Raw genomic sequence first — 17,341 nt, forward strand, 5'->3', positions numbered from 1 at the left:
AGGGTTTAGGGTCCTGTTTGGCGATTGGTGTGGAACCTATATAGGGACAGTAGGGTAGGCAGGGTGATATTAGATCTGCCTAGGGGTCTCCATCCCCCTTTCCCCAGTGTTTGGGCTTTCTCCCCCTCTTCCCTTCGTGTTGCACTTAGTCTTTCCCACACCTTTCGTGACAGGAACGAGCAGTGCTTCACTATTGGCGGCACACCTGTTCTTTGCTTTCCTGATATAGGGATCGGTGAAGAAAAGAGGAGAGTGAGGGCTTGTGTGAATTGGGACTGTATGCCTGTTTTGCTGAAGACATATTTAACATCTTATAAACTTACAACTCTGGAGAAAACTTCTATCTAGCTAAGCGCCTCATATTGTGCTGCATGTGGCGGCACTTTATGATAAATCTCTGCAATTCATTTAGTGTTATATTGTTGCATTGGGTGACTCTTACCTTTGCCCACTGACACACCAGCTGTTTTTGTTCTGTGTACTCCAGGGACAGACGTTTCTCCTTAGGTGGGGTCAGGAACATGGATGGGGGTAGCTGTAGACCAGAACTAAGGGGCAGGAAGAACTGGAACGGACTGGGAGCCATATCACCCCTGCAGCGCAGTGATGGAGTGTCCTGGGGAACAGAAGATATTTCAGATGAGAAGGAAATGGATGGAGCCGAGGGTCATTTCCAGGAGAAAGACGATAACGTAAGATCCTAACGTCAACTCTCAGGGAGTGACATCTGCAGAACAGCTCCGGCCTAGATACGTCCTTCCTCCTTATATAACATACATGGGACTACATGGACAAAGCAGGGGTCTGACTCTGCCCCCTACTGGTGGGAGCAGGTATAGCATAATATTAAAAAAGAAATCCGTGATTAGCGTTGGCAGAGAAGACTTACCAATGAAGTGTCTCCACCAGTCATCCTTTCAGGGGACAGAGATGCCCGGCTGGGGGAGTCCATACCAGAAGGGGGAGACAGGCTGAGGTCCACGATTGGTGGAGTAGAGAATGGGGGGCTGTCTCCCTCCCGAAAACGAGCCAGGAACCCTGTAAAGTAAGAAAGCGCGACATTGGCGAAGGATCAGAATGGCGGCACAATCTGGGTACAGAGGGGGCAACGGAGGTAGTAAAGCAAAAATTGAAAGGGGGTGCAATGTGATATATAAAACGATACCTGGAGGGGGTGAGGGGCAGATGGGGGTGATGACAGTCGTTCCATCATCCCGTATCATCAGCTCATGGTGCACAGAAATTTTCTTAGTGCTCCCCCCATTGCGATCTCTCTTCTCTCGTGCTGCCCGCAGCTTGGAGATACTGAGCTTCAGGTCCAGGGGCTCGTCCAGTGAGTGCATGGTCAATGGCCACAGCCAAAGCAGCCCCCCAGCCGTCCTGCGCAGAGAGGAGAAGGCGATTAGAACAATATGCATACATTCATACACTCAGGCCTGTCACTAATCTGCAGCACATCGCACCAATAACCCATCGCACGTTACAGCACAGCGTAACCCCACATGCATGCAGGGGGTTAAACACATTTTTGTGCCTGGGTGCAGTGTCAATACCAACTGCCACGTGTGGTTTCCTGACGGGTGAGGGGGTGTAGGATCCCCCTATGAGATCTAACATACCCCCTCTCCTAGGGGAATCTGGGAGAGGGAGGGTCACCCATCCAGTGCCATGTGGGGATAAAGGCGTGTCCCCCCCCCACCCTCTGCGCCACCCCCATCCTGGGCAGAGGGCCAGCCATGGCCAGACACTGAGGAATGTTGGAGGCCTGGGAGCACGGTGGAGTGGAGAGAGAATGGGAGGGTGGAGAGAGATGGTGAAGGGGAGGGCGAGAGAGGACACAGCCAATGTGAAGGGGAAGGACACTGGAGAAGAGGGGCAGAATGACAGGAGAGAAAAAGACAGTGGACGGGGAGGAGAGACAGGAACAGGCGCTAGAGAGACAGACAGAGACAGGCCAGGAAGTCATTAGGTGACAGGTAGCCGGAGGTATGATGAATAGAGATCGATGTGATCTAGAAAACAGCACATGACACGAGAGGAACCGCACAACAGTGCACATGTTTGTACACACATGCATCTCAATACACACATACCTAACAATGCTCATGTACACAAATACAGAACAATGCACATACACATACGTAACAATACACACATACAGAACAATGTCCATGTATATAAATTCTAAACAATGCATATACACATTAATTTTCAATACACACATACAGAACAATGCCTGTGTACATAAATACAGAACAATGCACATATACATACATAACAATACACACATACAGAACAATGCCTGTGTGCATACCGAACAATACACACATACCTAACAATGCTCATGTACACAAATACAGAACAATGCACATACACATACGTAACAATACACACATACAGAACAATGTCCATGTATATAAATACAAAACAATGCATATACACATTCATATCAATACACACATACAGAACAATGCCTGTGTACATAAATACAGAACAATGCACATATACATACATAACAATACACACATACAGAATAATGCCTGTGTACATACCGAACAATGCACATATACATACATAACAATACACACATACAGAACAATGCCTGTGTACATATATACATACCAATGCACATATACATACATAACAATACAAACATACAGAACAATGCCTGTGAACATAAATACAGAACAATGCAAATAGACATAACAATACACACATACAGAACAATGCATGTGAACATAAATACAGAACAATGCATATATACTGTAAATACATACATAACAATGCACAATGCATATATACATACATACATAACAATACACACATACAGAACAATGCCTGTGTAAATACAGAACAGTGCACATATACATAATACACACATACAGAACAATGCTCATGTACATAAATACAGAACAATGCACATATACATACAAGTACACACATACAGAACAATGCCTGTATGCATAAATCCAAAACAATGCACATATACATACACACATACTTAACGATGCCCATATACACACATACCTAACAATGCTCATGTACACAAATACAGAACAATGCACATACACATACGTAACAATACACATACAGAACAATGTCCATGTATATAAATTCTAAACAATGCATATACACATTAATTTTCAATACACACATACAGAACAATGCCTGTGTACATAAATACAGAACAATGCACATATACATACATAACAATACACACATACAGAACAATGCCTGTGTGCATACCGAACAATACACACATACCTAACAATGCTCATGTACACAAATACAGAACAATGCACATACACATACGTAACAATACACACATACAGAACAATGTCCATGTATATAAATACAAAACAATGCATATACACATTCATATCAATACACACATACAGAACAATGCCTGTGTACATAAATACAGAACAATGCACATATACATACATAACAATACACACATACAGAATAATGCCTGTGTACATACCGAACAATGCACATATACATAACAATACACACATACAGAACAATGCCTGTGTACATATATACATACCAATGCACATATACATACATAACAATACAAACATACAGAACAATGCCTGTGAACATAAATACAGAACAATGCAAATAGACATAACAATACACACATACAGAACAATGCATGTGAACATAAATACAGAACAATGCATATATACTGTAAATACATACATAACAATGCACAATGCATATATACATACATACATAACAATACACACATACAGAACAATGCCTGTGTAAATACAGAACAGTGCACATATACATAATACACACATACAGAACAATGCTCATGTACATAAATACAGAACAATGCACATATACATACAAGTACACACATACAGAACAATGCCTGTATGCATAAATCCAAAACAATGCACATATACATACACACATACTTAACGATGCCCATATACACATATACATAACAATGCCCATGTACATATACAGAACAATGTACATATACTTATACATACACACATAACAATACCCATACATAACAATGCCCATGTAGACATACAGAACAATGTCCATATACACATATAACAATGCCCATGTACACACATAATGCCCATATACACACATACACATAACAGTGAACATGTACACATACATAATAATGCCTACGTACAGACATACATAACAATGTACATGTACACATACACACAAGGATATACATACAATGCACATCGAGTCTTAAACATACATGTATAAATAATCACATTCATAATCTTATATGTTCAGATTCACATAAATATATAGATCTAATCTAATCCTGAACACCAGAAATATAACCACATGTCTCAGATCATCAGTGTATCTATATAATGCTATTGTGCATTTTCAGACATACATACTGCACGTACACAATATCATACATATTCATTAGTGATGAGCGAGCATGCTCGTCACTGCTCGATACTCGCCCGAGCATCAACCTGCTCGACATGCTCGTCGCTACTCGAGTATTTCCAGGATGCTCGGCGGGAGCTCGGGTCCCCTCCCCGCATGTTTGGCGCTCTTTAGAGAGCCAATGAACATGCAGGGATTGCCTGCCACTCACTGTAATGCCGCAGCCATGTTGGTTGTGGCATTACAGTGATTGGCTGGCCACATAGAGTCATCGGGTCTATATAAGACCTGGTGCCCTTATGCTCGTCACAGTCTACCCCAGAAACAGGCAATGTAGGGAGAGATGCTGCTGAGTGAGGGACAGAGTTAGTGGTTGTTTCAGTGAGGTATAGGTATTCCACAGCTATATATCCATCTAAACTAACAGTCCTGAGGACTAATTCAGCTGCATATATTACTGGTGATAGCAGGAGTTAGGCAGGGTTTGTGGCAGTGTATACAGCACAATAGGGTCCATTGCACTTTCTGTCTGCTGCTGCTGTTACAGACATCCATAGCCCTACATAACAGGGTTATTTATTTTTGCTCTTAATCCTGATTGTTTGCTTAAAAAGCAATACAGTACTTCATTTTTCTGCTCCATTTGCTTGTTAGCAGAATACAGGCAGATATTTTTTTATTTTATTCACATTGCTGTATTGTGCAAGCAGAGAAACTTTTCCATCATCACACGTGATCGCATATTACTGCGGTAATAATCGTGACATTTTTTTGAGCGTGCCAAATATTCCACTCCATTTAAAGTCAGACATCTGTGTTTTGTTGAACCTGTTCACACTTGGTCGCTGACCAATACTATACTGCAAGGCCACAGCCTAAAACCGTGGTCATCAGACGTGATCACATATTACTGCGGTAATAAAACAGACATTTTGTGTAGTGGGCCAAATATTACACACCATTTAAAATGGTAAAGGAGCGTGGCAAGGGACGGAGAAGTGGACGTGATGGTGATGGTGCAAGCAGAGGCCGAGGCCGTGGGCAAGATGAAACTGTGCTTACTGAAGGTGCACAACAAACTCCTACATCATGTCGAACTACCTTCCTGTTCCAATTACTAGAGGGGGCTGGGGAACACCACTCTTGAAGCCAGAGCAGTGTGAAAAGGTTGTTGGTTGGATAGCAGATAATGCTTCCAGTCAGTTTGCCACCACCACCACCCTGTCTTCCACACGGTCAAGTCTCAGTAGCCGTGAGTCTGGACTACATATTCCTCACCCTGATCCTCCTTCCTCCCACCATGCCGAGTACCCAGAGACAACTGATCCCACACTTGGACACTCCAAAGAGCTGTTCACGTTTCCATTTATAGATTCGGGCCTCTCGCCTGGCCTGCTTCAAGCGGGGCAAGAGGAGATCGCATGTAGCAATGCCCAAATATTTGAGCAGCCACGGTCACACAAAGGCGACGGTGGGAAACTGTCGCAAGATGATGATAACACAATTGCCACCAAGTCAGGAGGAGGCCCAAGGTGCTTGCGTGGAAGACAAGGTGGAGGACGATGAAGTCACTGACCCAACCTGGCAAGGTGACATGCAGAGCGAGAACAGCAGCACACAGGGGGAGGGAGGCGTAGCACCACAACAGGCAGGAACAAGCAGAGTGGTGGCCAAAGTTCCCTGGAATACCAACACGACAGAAGTTGCCAGTCTTTTTTAAAGACTGTCCAGATAACCCCAGAAAGGCTATTTGCAGCATCTGCCAGGCCAGCATCAGCAGGGGTAGCAAAACTAGCAGTCTGACCACCACCAGCATGCTCAAGCACATGACAGCAAAGCACCCGACTAGGTGGGCCGAACGCCAGGGTCCAGAAACAGTGACACTACTGCCTGTTCCCCTGTTTTGCGTGCACGCCAATCTTCCGTTCATGGCGCAGGCGAAGATGCCACCCGCCCTGCACCTGTCGTTGCACACTTGCAACCATCACCATCCACGTCCTTGTCCCAGCGCAGCGTTCAGTTGTCCCTACCCCAGTCCTTGGTACGCAAGCGCAAATACGTAGCCAACGCCCCACAGGCCACACTACTAAACTCACACATTTCTCGACTGCTTGCGCTTGAAATGTTGCCTTTTAGGCTCGTGGAGACGGAATCTTTCCGCAACTTGATGGCGGCGGCTGTCCTTCGGTACTCAGTCCCCAGCCGCCACTATTTCTACCGATGTGCTGTCCCCGCATTACACAAGCATGTGTCCCAGAGCATTAGCCATGCCCTCAACAATGCAGTTACTGGGAAGGTCTACCTAACCACGGACACGTGGACATGTGCTTGTGGCCAGAGATGGTACATCTCGCTGACGGCACACTGGTTTAAGATAGTGGAAGCCAAGACCCAGTCGAACGTTGGGACAGAACACGTCCTCCCAACACCGAGGATTGCGGGCCCTGGGTCAATCAGGGTTGCACCCACATTCTACAGCTCCTGCACCTCCCCCTCCTCAGCCTCCATCTCCGAAATGACCACATCAGTTGCAAGCTGGAAGCACTGCCTCGGCCAAGTGGCAACAGGCACTGCTGAAGCTAACATGCTTAGGGGACAAACCGCACACCTTTGAAGAGTTGTTGATAGCTGTAACAGAATAGGCAGATCTGTGTCTGTCACCGCTGAACCTACAGCCAGCCAGGCATGGTCGTGTGTGACAATGGCCAGAACCTGGTGGCGGCTCTGAAGCTAGGCAACCTCACACATGTACCATGCCTGGCCCATGTGCTCAACCTAGTGGTTCAGCGGTTTCTCAAAACCTACCCGGATCTGCCTGAGCTGCTTGTCAAAGTACACCGCGTGTGTCCCCACTTCAGAAAGTCAGCTACAGCTTCCGCCGCCCTTGACATGCTTCAGCAGCGTTTGCAGCTTCCAACTCACCGACTGGTGTGTGATGTCACCTCGCGTTGGGACTCAGTCTTGCAGATGTTGGAAAGGATTTGTGAGCAGCATAGGGCAGTTGTTGAGTACCATGGCTGACTTTATGTTCCGCTGCCTTTCCCGTGACCCTCGTGTTGTACGCATTTTGGCCGACAGTAATTACTGGTTGGTCACACTTCTAGACTCATGCTACAAGGAGAACTTTCTATCTCTCCTTCCCGTGGCAGAGAGGTCTAGTAAAATATTGCAGTACCAGAAGGCCCTTGTTGCGGAATTATTTAAAAAATTCCCATCTGAAAACGCTGGCGGCAGAGGTCACAGTTCCTTAGACAACCAAGGAGTACAGGCGAGGGAGACACAAATACGACGTAGCAGAAGCAGGGGAACACTGTCAAAGGTGTGGAACAGTTTTCTCAGACCCTCCCACCACCCAGGACCTGATGCGCGGGGTACTCTGACAAGGAGGGAAAAGTTTTGGAAGATGCTGAAGGACTACCTTGCTGACCGTACCAACGTCCTCTGTGATTCCTCAGTCCCTTATAATTATTGGGTATCCAAGCTGGACACGTGGCAAGAAGCGGCTCTCTACGCCTTGGAGGTCCTGGCCTGCCCTGCCCTGCTAGCGTTTTGTCAGAGCGGGTTTTTAGTACCGCCGGGCCATTATAACTGATAGGCGCATCCGCCTGTCAACTGAAAATACTGACAGGCCGACTCCTATAAAAATGAACAAGGGCTGGATTGGGCCAGACTTCTCAACACCACCGAATGATAGCAGTGGAACAAAAGTCAAATCCAGTGGCTTTTTGGGGGGGGTCTATTCCCATGCACCGCTTCATACCCAGATATGGGTATACGCTTCCTGATTTTTTCTATTTTCTGTTGTCCTCCTCCTTCTTCTCATCCTCCACCACCATATCACCAGGGTGACCGTGATGCAACACCCACATAATTTTTTCTGTAAGGGTGTTTATGATGCCAGTAGGAAAAATTTTTAGAGGCGTAACAATTATTTTAATGAGGAACTCCTTTACGTCTCGTCAAAGGGGTATTGGAGTGCGTCCAATTTTTAGCCAGCCCTTGCAGTCACTGCATGGGCATTACCAGTATAGGAGACCCACTCCTTTATAATAGTAACATTTTTTTACTGAGGCCCTCCTCTATGTCTCTTCAAAGGGGTATTTGAGTTTGTTCTAGTTTTTGGCAGCCCTTGCAGTCTCTGCATACGCAATAACAGTATAGGAGACCCACTCCTTTATAATGGGAACTTTTTTTTACTAAGGCCCTCCTCTATGTCTCTTCAAAGGGGTATTGGAGTGTGTCCTAATTTTTGGCAGCCCTTACAGGTACCACATACGCTATAACAGTATAGGAGACTCGCTCCTTAATAATGTGAACTTATTTTTTTAAAATCAGGCCCTCTATGTGTCTTCAAAGGTGTATTGGGGTTTTTCTAAATTTTGGGCAGGCCTTACAGTCATTGCATGGGCATTACCACTATAGGAGACAAGCTCCTTAATAATGGGAACAACAAAACATAGCCAGGTGATGGCCCTCCAACAATACTGAGGGCCGAACTGCTGGCCTGATGGCTCTTTAAAAATAGGCTTTGTGACTTTCAGAGTCCCTCCATAAATAAAACAGGATGTGTCTGATCATGTCTCACACACCACATGGGCAGATAAGGTAGTAAAATGTTAAAATTACATTTACTGGTGTATGTATTTTTCACCGTTGAAAGCAATGCAAAAGTGCAAAAACGCATCAAAAACGCTATGTGTGAACATAGCCCAAGGTGTGGAGGAGCATTTTTGCTTTTGAGTTTTTTTTGCCTAATATACAAGTCATTACCCAGGAAAGAATGTCCCTTGACGTTTTTTTTTCCAGGAAAATCCATTTTGGTTTTGTTTTTGTATGTTTTATTGTGAGTCCGTAAAAGTGGCGTAATACTCTGACAACGTTGTTGAAAGCAGTAATCTGGGAGTCAGAGATGCTTCCAGGGGTCTTCCCCATGCTGTTCCCATGTCATTTGAGCACTGTTCCTATCGATTAGGGCAATTTTTAGGCCCTCTGCAGACCGCCGGAGGGAGCCACCTGAAAAATGCTCGAGTTTCCCATAGACTTACATTGGGCTCGTTGCTCGGGTCGAGCACCCAAGCATTACGATTTGCTCAACCCAAGCAACGAGCACTCGAGAATTTTAGCGCTCGCTCATCACTAATATTCATCACACACAGTAACATTTTATGCACATACTGAACATTTACAATAGCTTAAAAAATATGTTAAGTTATTGATCACGAAAAGTAAAAGACAAATACCTCCAACACCATAAATCATAGCATAAATCTATCAGGATTTCATAGCCTGAGGCTCTTGTGCGCCCTCCTGCCGCTTTAACTCATCCTTCAAATGTAAAAACTGAGTCTTTCCCAAGGTGTTCCCTCATGCTGGGCCGTACCCCATGTGCGTGTCTATGGGAAATTCAGAGAAATCGCTGTGGGCCAAATGAATGCTCAGATGACAACTCTCTCATGTGTTTTGCCCATGACCAGGATGGTCCACTTTGGGAAATCACTATAAGATCCCATTAAGGCTTCCATGTCAAACTCTGGCCTGGGGAGTGGTTTTATTTGACCTGCGACACCAGAACCACTACCTTTTAGTTAGGGCCATTATACTGTATGGAGTACTATATGGGGCCCATTATTCTGTATGAGGGACTATGTGGGGCCCATTATACTGTATGGAGGACTATGTGGGGCCCATTAACTGTATGGAAGAGTATGTGGGGCCCATTATACTGTATGGAGGACTATGTGGGGCCCATTATTCTGCATGGAGGACTATGTGGGGCCCATTATTCTGTATGGAGGACTATGTGGGGCCCATTAACTGTATGGAGGACTATGTGGTGCCCATTATACTGTATGGAGGACTATGTGGGGCCAGTATTCTGTATGGGGGACTGTGTGGGGCTCATTATACTGTATGGAGGACTATGTGGGGCCCATTATTCTGTATGGAGGACTATGTGTGGCCCATTATACTGTATGGAGGACTATGTGGGGCCCATTACTCTGTATGGAGGACTATGTGGGGCCATTATTCTGTATGGAGGACTGTGTGGGGCTCATTATACTGTATGGAGGAATATGTGGGGCCCATTATTCTGTATGGAGGACTATGTGAGGCCATTATTCTGTATGGAAGACTATGTGGGGCCCATTATTCTGTATGGAGGACTGTGTGGGGCCATTATTCTGTATGGAGGACTATGTGGAGCCATTATCCTGTATGGAGGACTGTGTGGGGCTCATTATTCTGTATGGAGGACTATGTGGGGCCCATTATTCTGTATGGAGGACTATGTGGATCCATTATACTGTATGGAGCACTATGTGGGGCCCATTATACTGTATGGAGGACTATGTGGGGCCTATTAACTATATGGAGGAGTATGTGGGGCCCATTATTCTGTATGGAGGACTATGTGGGGCCCATTAACTGTATGGAGGACTATGTGGGGCCCATTAACTGTATGGAGGACTATGTGGGACCCATTATTCTGTATGGAGGACTGTATGGGGCTCATTATACTGTATGGAGTACTATGTGGGGCCCATTATTCTGTATGGAGGACTATGTGGGGCCATTATTCTGTATGGAGGACTGTGTGGGGCCCATTATACTGTATGGAGGAATATGTGGGGCCCATTATTCTGTATGGAGGACTATGTGGGGCCATTATTCTGTATGGAGGACTATGTGGGGCCATTATTCTGTATGGAGGAGTATGTGGAGCCATTATCCTGTATGGAGGACTATGTGGGGCCCATTAACTGTATGGAGGACTATGTGGGACCCATTATTCTGTATGGAGGACTGTATGGGGCTCATTATACTGTATGGAGTACTATGTGGGGCCCATTATTCTGTATGGAGGACTATGTGGGGCCATTATTCTGTATGGAGGACTGTGTGGGGCTCATTATACTGTATGGAGGAATATGTGGGGCCCATTATTCTGTATGGAGGACTATGTGGGGCCATTATTCTGTATGGAGGACTATGTGGGGTCATTATTCTGTATGGAGGACTATGTGGAGCCATTATCCTGCATGGAGGACTATGTGGGGCCCATTATTCTGTATAGCAGACTATGTGGGGGTTATTATACTGTATGGATGACTATGTGGGGCCCATTATTCTGTATGGAGGACTATGTGGTGCACATAATACTGTATGGAGGACTGTGGGGCCCATTATTCTGTATGGAGGACTATGTGGGGCCTATTATTCTGTATGGAGGACTTTGTGGGGCCCATTATATTGTATACTGGTTGGCCCACGACTTTGTCTAAGTTATTCATTTTTGCCCTCTGTGTGTTTGAGTTTGACATCCCTGCTTTAAGGGAAGCTGATCATAAAGTATTCCCCTACTGGGATCTCCAGCGATCAACTGTAATCTGTGGGGAAACCTGGCAGTAAGTGTTGAATTTCCCTGCAGTGCCCCTACTGGTGAAAATAGGCATTACACAGTGTCCATTCATATCAGTAGGTGTATAAGTAACACAGGACAGGATGGGTCCTCCAGAGCTAAAGAAGCTCTAGGTAACAGCTCAGGCCAAGAAATAGGGATCCTAAACAGAGGACCCCCCTCTTAATTCCCTAATAGGGTGCATCATTTTTTTTTTTAAATAAGGCAACCCCTTTTCTTACCAGACGTTCCATGTATGTGATATTACTATATATGTACAAAAACATGTCATGCATAATCTGAGATACTGTCTCCTGATTAGTGGACTGATGGATATTTACAGTACACCCCATAATATAAGCATATGTACAAGTAAATGGTAGACGCTGACGTGTCCTATGTACATTCTCATACACACACAGGATGAGATCAGGGCTCCGCTGGGAGATACACAAGGTGACAGCGAGCAGCCAGCTGTGACTGAGGACACAGGAAGGACTGATGGCAGCCATGGGACTAGGGGGCCCTGACAGCGTGTAACCACTGGGGAGGATATAAGTGTCAGGGAGCACAGCAATGGTGTGACTGATGAACATACACCGGGGACAATGGAGCAATGAGAACAGACAGGTGAAAGGAATTTGCTGCATGTGACACACAAGAACCATGACATCCATGATGAGACTAAATCTGTGTCCTCTTGAATACAGAACAAGCAGCTCTTAGGGCATCAATGAGACAAATTCACATTTTGGATAAAGGTTTTTTTTTTTTGCATGTTCCTAAATGGGTACGCAAAAAGGAGCAACTTTGCAATTTACCTCTTATTAAAAAAATGTAAATGTTATCGTTTTCTGCTCGCTGCCTAAAGTAGACCAGCTACCTCTGGGGTCTATCAGAGGTGTCTGGTCTTGTAGGCTAGGAGTTCAGCCATAACAGGCTATTTGCTTTGAAGCTAGCCAGATCCAGCCAGTGTACCTGAACTACAACAATACTGCAGGCAGCATGGAAGAAAGCAAAGTTCGGACCAGAAGCACACAGCCCTCCCAGCAAGCAGAAAGCCTGGTAGGAAGGGGAGCGGTGCGCTCCAGAAGACAGAACATGGAATAAACCCTTCAATCATAATAACAAAAGGAGGATCTGATTCAACACTAAAAAGCGTCCCACCATCTGATGAGTTTAGAGGTCTCCTGAATCTCCACCAACCGATTTTAGTTCATGGGGTGATAGATCGCTGTCAGAGATAACTAGCAGTGGCTTTCTGTTCTCTCCCTGTAGAAAACACGAGAGCTTGGCGTTGCACTCATGTGTATGGGGGAAACACAATGTTTTCTCATTAGAAAGAGGGGAGAGGCGATGGCTTATCTCCAAAAGAACCGGGCAAGTGAAATCCAACAAGTCTGGTCCTTATCTCTGTTGACCTCTACTGTCAGGAGGCCCCTGTACACGTTAGATGGTTGGCCATTCCAATCGAAAACCACGGGTTGGGTGAAATACATCTGATTTCTCATATCCACTCTTTGGAACTTCCAATTTTGCACAAATTCTAAAAAAATATATATTACTCCATTAGTTTTGGTAAACACTTCCAAAGTTCAGTGAATTCCTGGGTTCCAATGTGATGGGTCTATTGTTTCTTGAACACCAGCAGCTTGTTGTGTTTGATACGCCTGTCTAGAGATTCATAGCAGAGAGCTGGTACTCTCTTACCATAGAACGTTCTTCACATTGGGATGTATCTATCCCTGATACTATGTTTCTACAGCAATGCAACAACTCTACATTCCCAAACTTGCATTGATCCTCCATCAGACTTCGACCATGGTTATGGCCCTGGTACAGAGTCCTTCATGACTCTGGTGATGTGTCTTCTCACATTTTCATTCTTCCTTCTGTGAATCCTTCAGGATGGTTGACCACTTCAAATCTTTTCTGACCTGAAGATTCCTTATTCCCCCCTAGACATGTGAGCTTGGCTTGGCTGAACATTCATGTGTTTTCAACTGGGGGAAAGCAGAAAGCCGCTGCCAGACTCTTCTGATCTTTCTTGAAAACAAAAGAATTGACTGTTGAAAGTTCAACGACCCGATCATTCCTTTCACTCACACCTCGGATGGTCGGCCGATACTGCCGAAATCTATAAGTTTTGCTGTTTTCCATCCAATGTGTACGGAGGTCTAAACGTGATTGTCTTGACATAGTAAATCAGGAGCGCATGGCTCCTCTGCCTCTCGGCTTCCTTCTTGCCGGGGGTTAGTGCGCTCCTGATGATTGACAGTTCCATGGTTGAGCTTCTGGCCTAAACTGCGCGCACTCCGATACTGCTAGCAAAGGCAGCTTCAGAGAAGTGAGGGGCACCAGATCTAGAGATCCAGCTGGCTTCAGATCAGCGCTTGCAAGCTCTGTAGCAAACAACTTTGTAAGCGCTATATTCCTTGCCTAAGAGACCGGCCAATGCTAATAGATTGCAGAGGTGGCCGGTAACCTAAGCAATTAGCAGTACACAGTAAAATTAAAAATCCTTAGAAAGGGTTTTTAATAACAGGTAAATTGCAAAGTTGCTTATTTTTAAAGCGCTTTGCACTTTTCACCATTTATCATATTGATAAAACCCCTGGTGTCGATTAGGTCTCCATATCTGAATTTTTGATACTTATTTCTGCAGCTAATTTTTTCCTTTGAGAAAATATTCAATAGCATGTAAATGGGGTTGCAAATGCCCCTATGACCAGCGAAGGATGTGGATTGTTATTGGATGCGATACGAATTTCAGTGTGAAATCTGTACAAAATCAGACACGTGTGAACAAACCTTTAGGCTGTGTTCACGAACGGTCAAATTAAGATGTGATTTTTCAAAAATGACTCTTTGGAGGGTAACACAATGTCAGGGACACGCGTTGGACCACTTTCTTATGACAGATTAAGCCATAAGAAGGAACTCTTTGGTTTTAAGATTGAGGTTTAAAGTGACAGTAGGGTGTGAGACAGTAAAGAGTTTTGAACCTGTCGGAACGTTTTTACATATGCAAGTAGTGGAGCGGCTGTCTAGGCACTTGTCCCCCTATAAAAATTATACCTTTATTGTAGAGATCCGATGTGCCGGTCATGAGAAATCTAGTGTAGGAGCCATATGAAAATCAGGCTGGAAGTGCACCAGGGGTGTGTCAATGCACTTATCTGCTTCCTCATGTCACACCCCTTGTGCACTTCCAGTCTGATTTGCATATGGCTTCTACACTAGATTTCTCATGAACGGCACATCGGATCTCTACAATAAAGGCATTATTTTTATCAGAGGACAAATATCCTCTACTTCTATATGTAAAAACGTCTAGACAGGTTCCCTTTATATAGAGAAATACTTGATATTATACTTAGTATTGGATGCTTATAACACTTCAGGAGGTTGTTCAGGATTAGAAAAACATTGTTGCTTTATTCCAAGAACAGCGCCACCCATGTCCATAGGTTGTGTGTGGTATTGCAGCTTTTCGGATGGATGGAGCCAGTTTATTTCTGAACATTAGCAAGCTGGACGAGGAAATTAAAATAGTGTTATGAGGGTTAATATACCCCCTGCTATAAACCACCATTGTTACTGACTTAGAGGCTAAATCCTCACAAGTTTAAGCATGTCTGCTCCATCCATTCAAGAATTTCCTCCTGCTTTCCTCCAGACAACATCGACCGTAAGAGACCTGGAGCCGGTGAACTTGGAAACACCATAGTCCGCCATTGCACAGTTTGGTTTTCTTCTCCTTACTAACTTCATAACCACTGCCATTTCTCTCCGTCTACTGTGTGACCTGGCCTATACGTAAGACCTGGCAGCTTGCAACTTTTCCGGAGCATTGGCATAGCCTAATTCTGTCTGATTTTTCCCATTAGATAAAGATTTTGCATGCTCCGTCCCCATCCTCGTAGCCCCCTAATATTCTGCACAGACCATATCCTTCCATTTATCGGTATTTCTACAGGTAAAATAAGATCAGTGGACGCAAGCAGAGAAGAATTTCATTTAACAGAAAACTAAAAGTCTTACTTATGTGTGTATGGCAAGGTTTAATGTACGTTATTGTTTGCTGTTATCAGCCATTTTAGGCTGGCTTGTGTTTGGACTATGGTTGACTATCCCCCCAAAAAATCCTGCCTCCTTGTTCTACCATATCCCCATCATACACATTAGATCAACCTGCCCATCCCCGCGGGACCAGCCGCCCATCTTCACTCAATATATGAGGCTGGGGAAACAAGGATGGGGCATATCGAATTTTAATGTCTAATCCTTTTATTCTCAAGGAGGAAAGATAAGAAGTGGGTTTGTCAGCAAGTTACGCTTTCCAAAAGTTAGAGAAAACTTGGGCCTGGCTAATCAACTAATGTTTAAGTGGGCCTTCTGACTTTCCCCAACAGATGATGTCAGTAGGAGCAAAGAATTGGGTATGTTGAATTTCTCCTAGAAGATAGGCCTACACCACAGCTGTCTAAGCTCTGTACATTTTTTGAAAATCAATTATACAAAATACAGGAAGGAAAAAAAAATAAAGTTTGCTCCCGAAAGGATCCATATCTTTTAAGACCAATCCAGTACAATCCTTTCCCATTGGCAAGCATGCTTGGGTGGATCTTCTGCATATTTAGTTATGGGATAAGTTGCTGCCCAGATACTGCTTATAAGGCTCTGTTCACATTTGGATTGGAGGACCCGTCATCAGCCTTCATTGCAGAGTTCATTACATATGCAGAAAATGTGGGAAAAAAAATGAAATTGCAGCATTAAAAATCCCTGGATTCATTTAGGCCCAGTGGGCATTGGTATTATGGACTTAGGCCATGGATGTGGACCCTTATTATATTCACCACTTTAGACAATCCCTGTTTGGTAAAAACGTCCCAGTTGAGAAAATGATTACATCACCGATCAATCAATGGTAATGGCAGCTGATACATGTAGTGCAGTCATAAGAACAGCCGCCTCTATGATAACCGGAAATCACACCTCTGAATGTACACAATCCATCACTTAAATTCTAAAAGTGGAAACCAGAGTCAAGCAGATTAGCTGATGGATCTTATTATAATATGTCTTCCATGAATATTTGTGAATCCTAGCTTGAATATCTAATTTTTTTTGCAGTTTTCTATCACATCCCGTAAATACACAAAAATATTACTCAACTCCCTAGTAGACCCATCATATCAGGAATAAATGGTCTTACTGAAAGTTTATCTAAATACACATTGATACTCATCTTCAACATTGTGTAACTCAGTTACCCACATATCTCAAAGACATTAGTCATGTTTTACAAATATTGGCGAATATCAAATGGGACCCCAAATATATCTTGGGCAAACTGGATATAACATCCTTGTTATAGACAATCATAAGGGATGCAACAACCAGTTTTTATTAGAAAAGAAAGCGAAATATAATAGAACTCTGATCAACTATATAATAATTAAATGCATCAAATTTATTTTAACTTACAACTACTTTACCTATGGCTTTTAGTTACAAACATGGGGGACCGCAATGGGGACCAAATTCGCCCCA

At 44.2% G+C, this 17,341-nt stretch overlaps 1 protein-coding gene across 3 annotated transcripts in view; it reads right to left on the reverse strand.

Moving 5' to 3' along the window:
• GLIS2 (GLIS family zinc finger 2) overlaps positions 1 to 17,341 on the reverse strand; it is a 38,960-nt gene that overhangs the window by 11,046 nt on the left and 10,573 nt on the right. Inside the window, exons 1-4 of one of the 3 annotated variants that reach the window (XM_073648251.1) lie at positions 1,620 to 1,787; positions 1,166 to 1,380; positions 890 to 1,038; positions 443 to 616 (exon numbers count right to left, since the gene is read on the reverse strand). In XM_073648251.1, the coding sequence (XP_073504352.1) occupies positions 443 to 616; positions 890 to 1,038; positions 1,166 to 1,343 (501 nt within the window). In that variant the 5' untranslated portion in view covers positions 1,344 to 1,380; positions 1,620 to 1,787. Of the gene's footprint in view, positions 1 to 442; positions 617 to 889; positions 1,039 to 1,165; positions 1,381 to 1,463; positions 1,482 to 1,619; positions 1,788 to 17,341 lie in introns of those variants that run through there. The other 2 variants (XM_073648249.1, XM_073648250.1) reach the window with 2 other exon arrangements.

The sequence above is a fragment of the Phyllobates terribilis genome, unplaced genomic scaffold, assembly GCF_046119375.1.
Source record: "Phyllobates terribilis strain yellow unplaced genomic scaffold, ASM4611937v1 Scaffold_9__5_contigs__length_417890890, whole genome shotgun sequence".
Lineage (NCBI taxonomy): Eukaryota > Metazoa > Chordata > Amphibia > Anura > Dendrobatidae > Phyllobates > Phyllobates terribilis.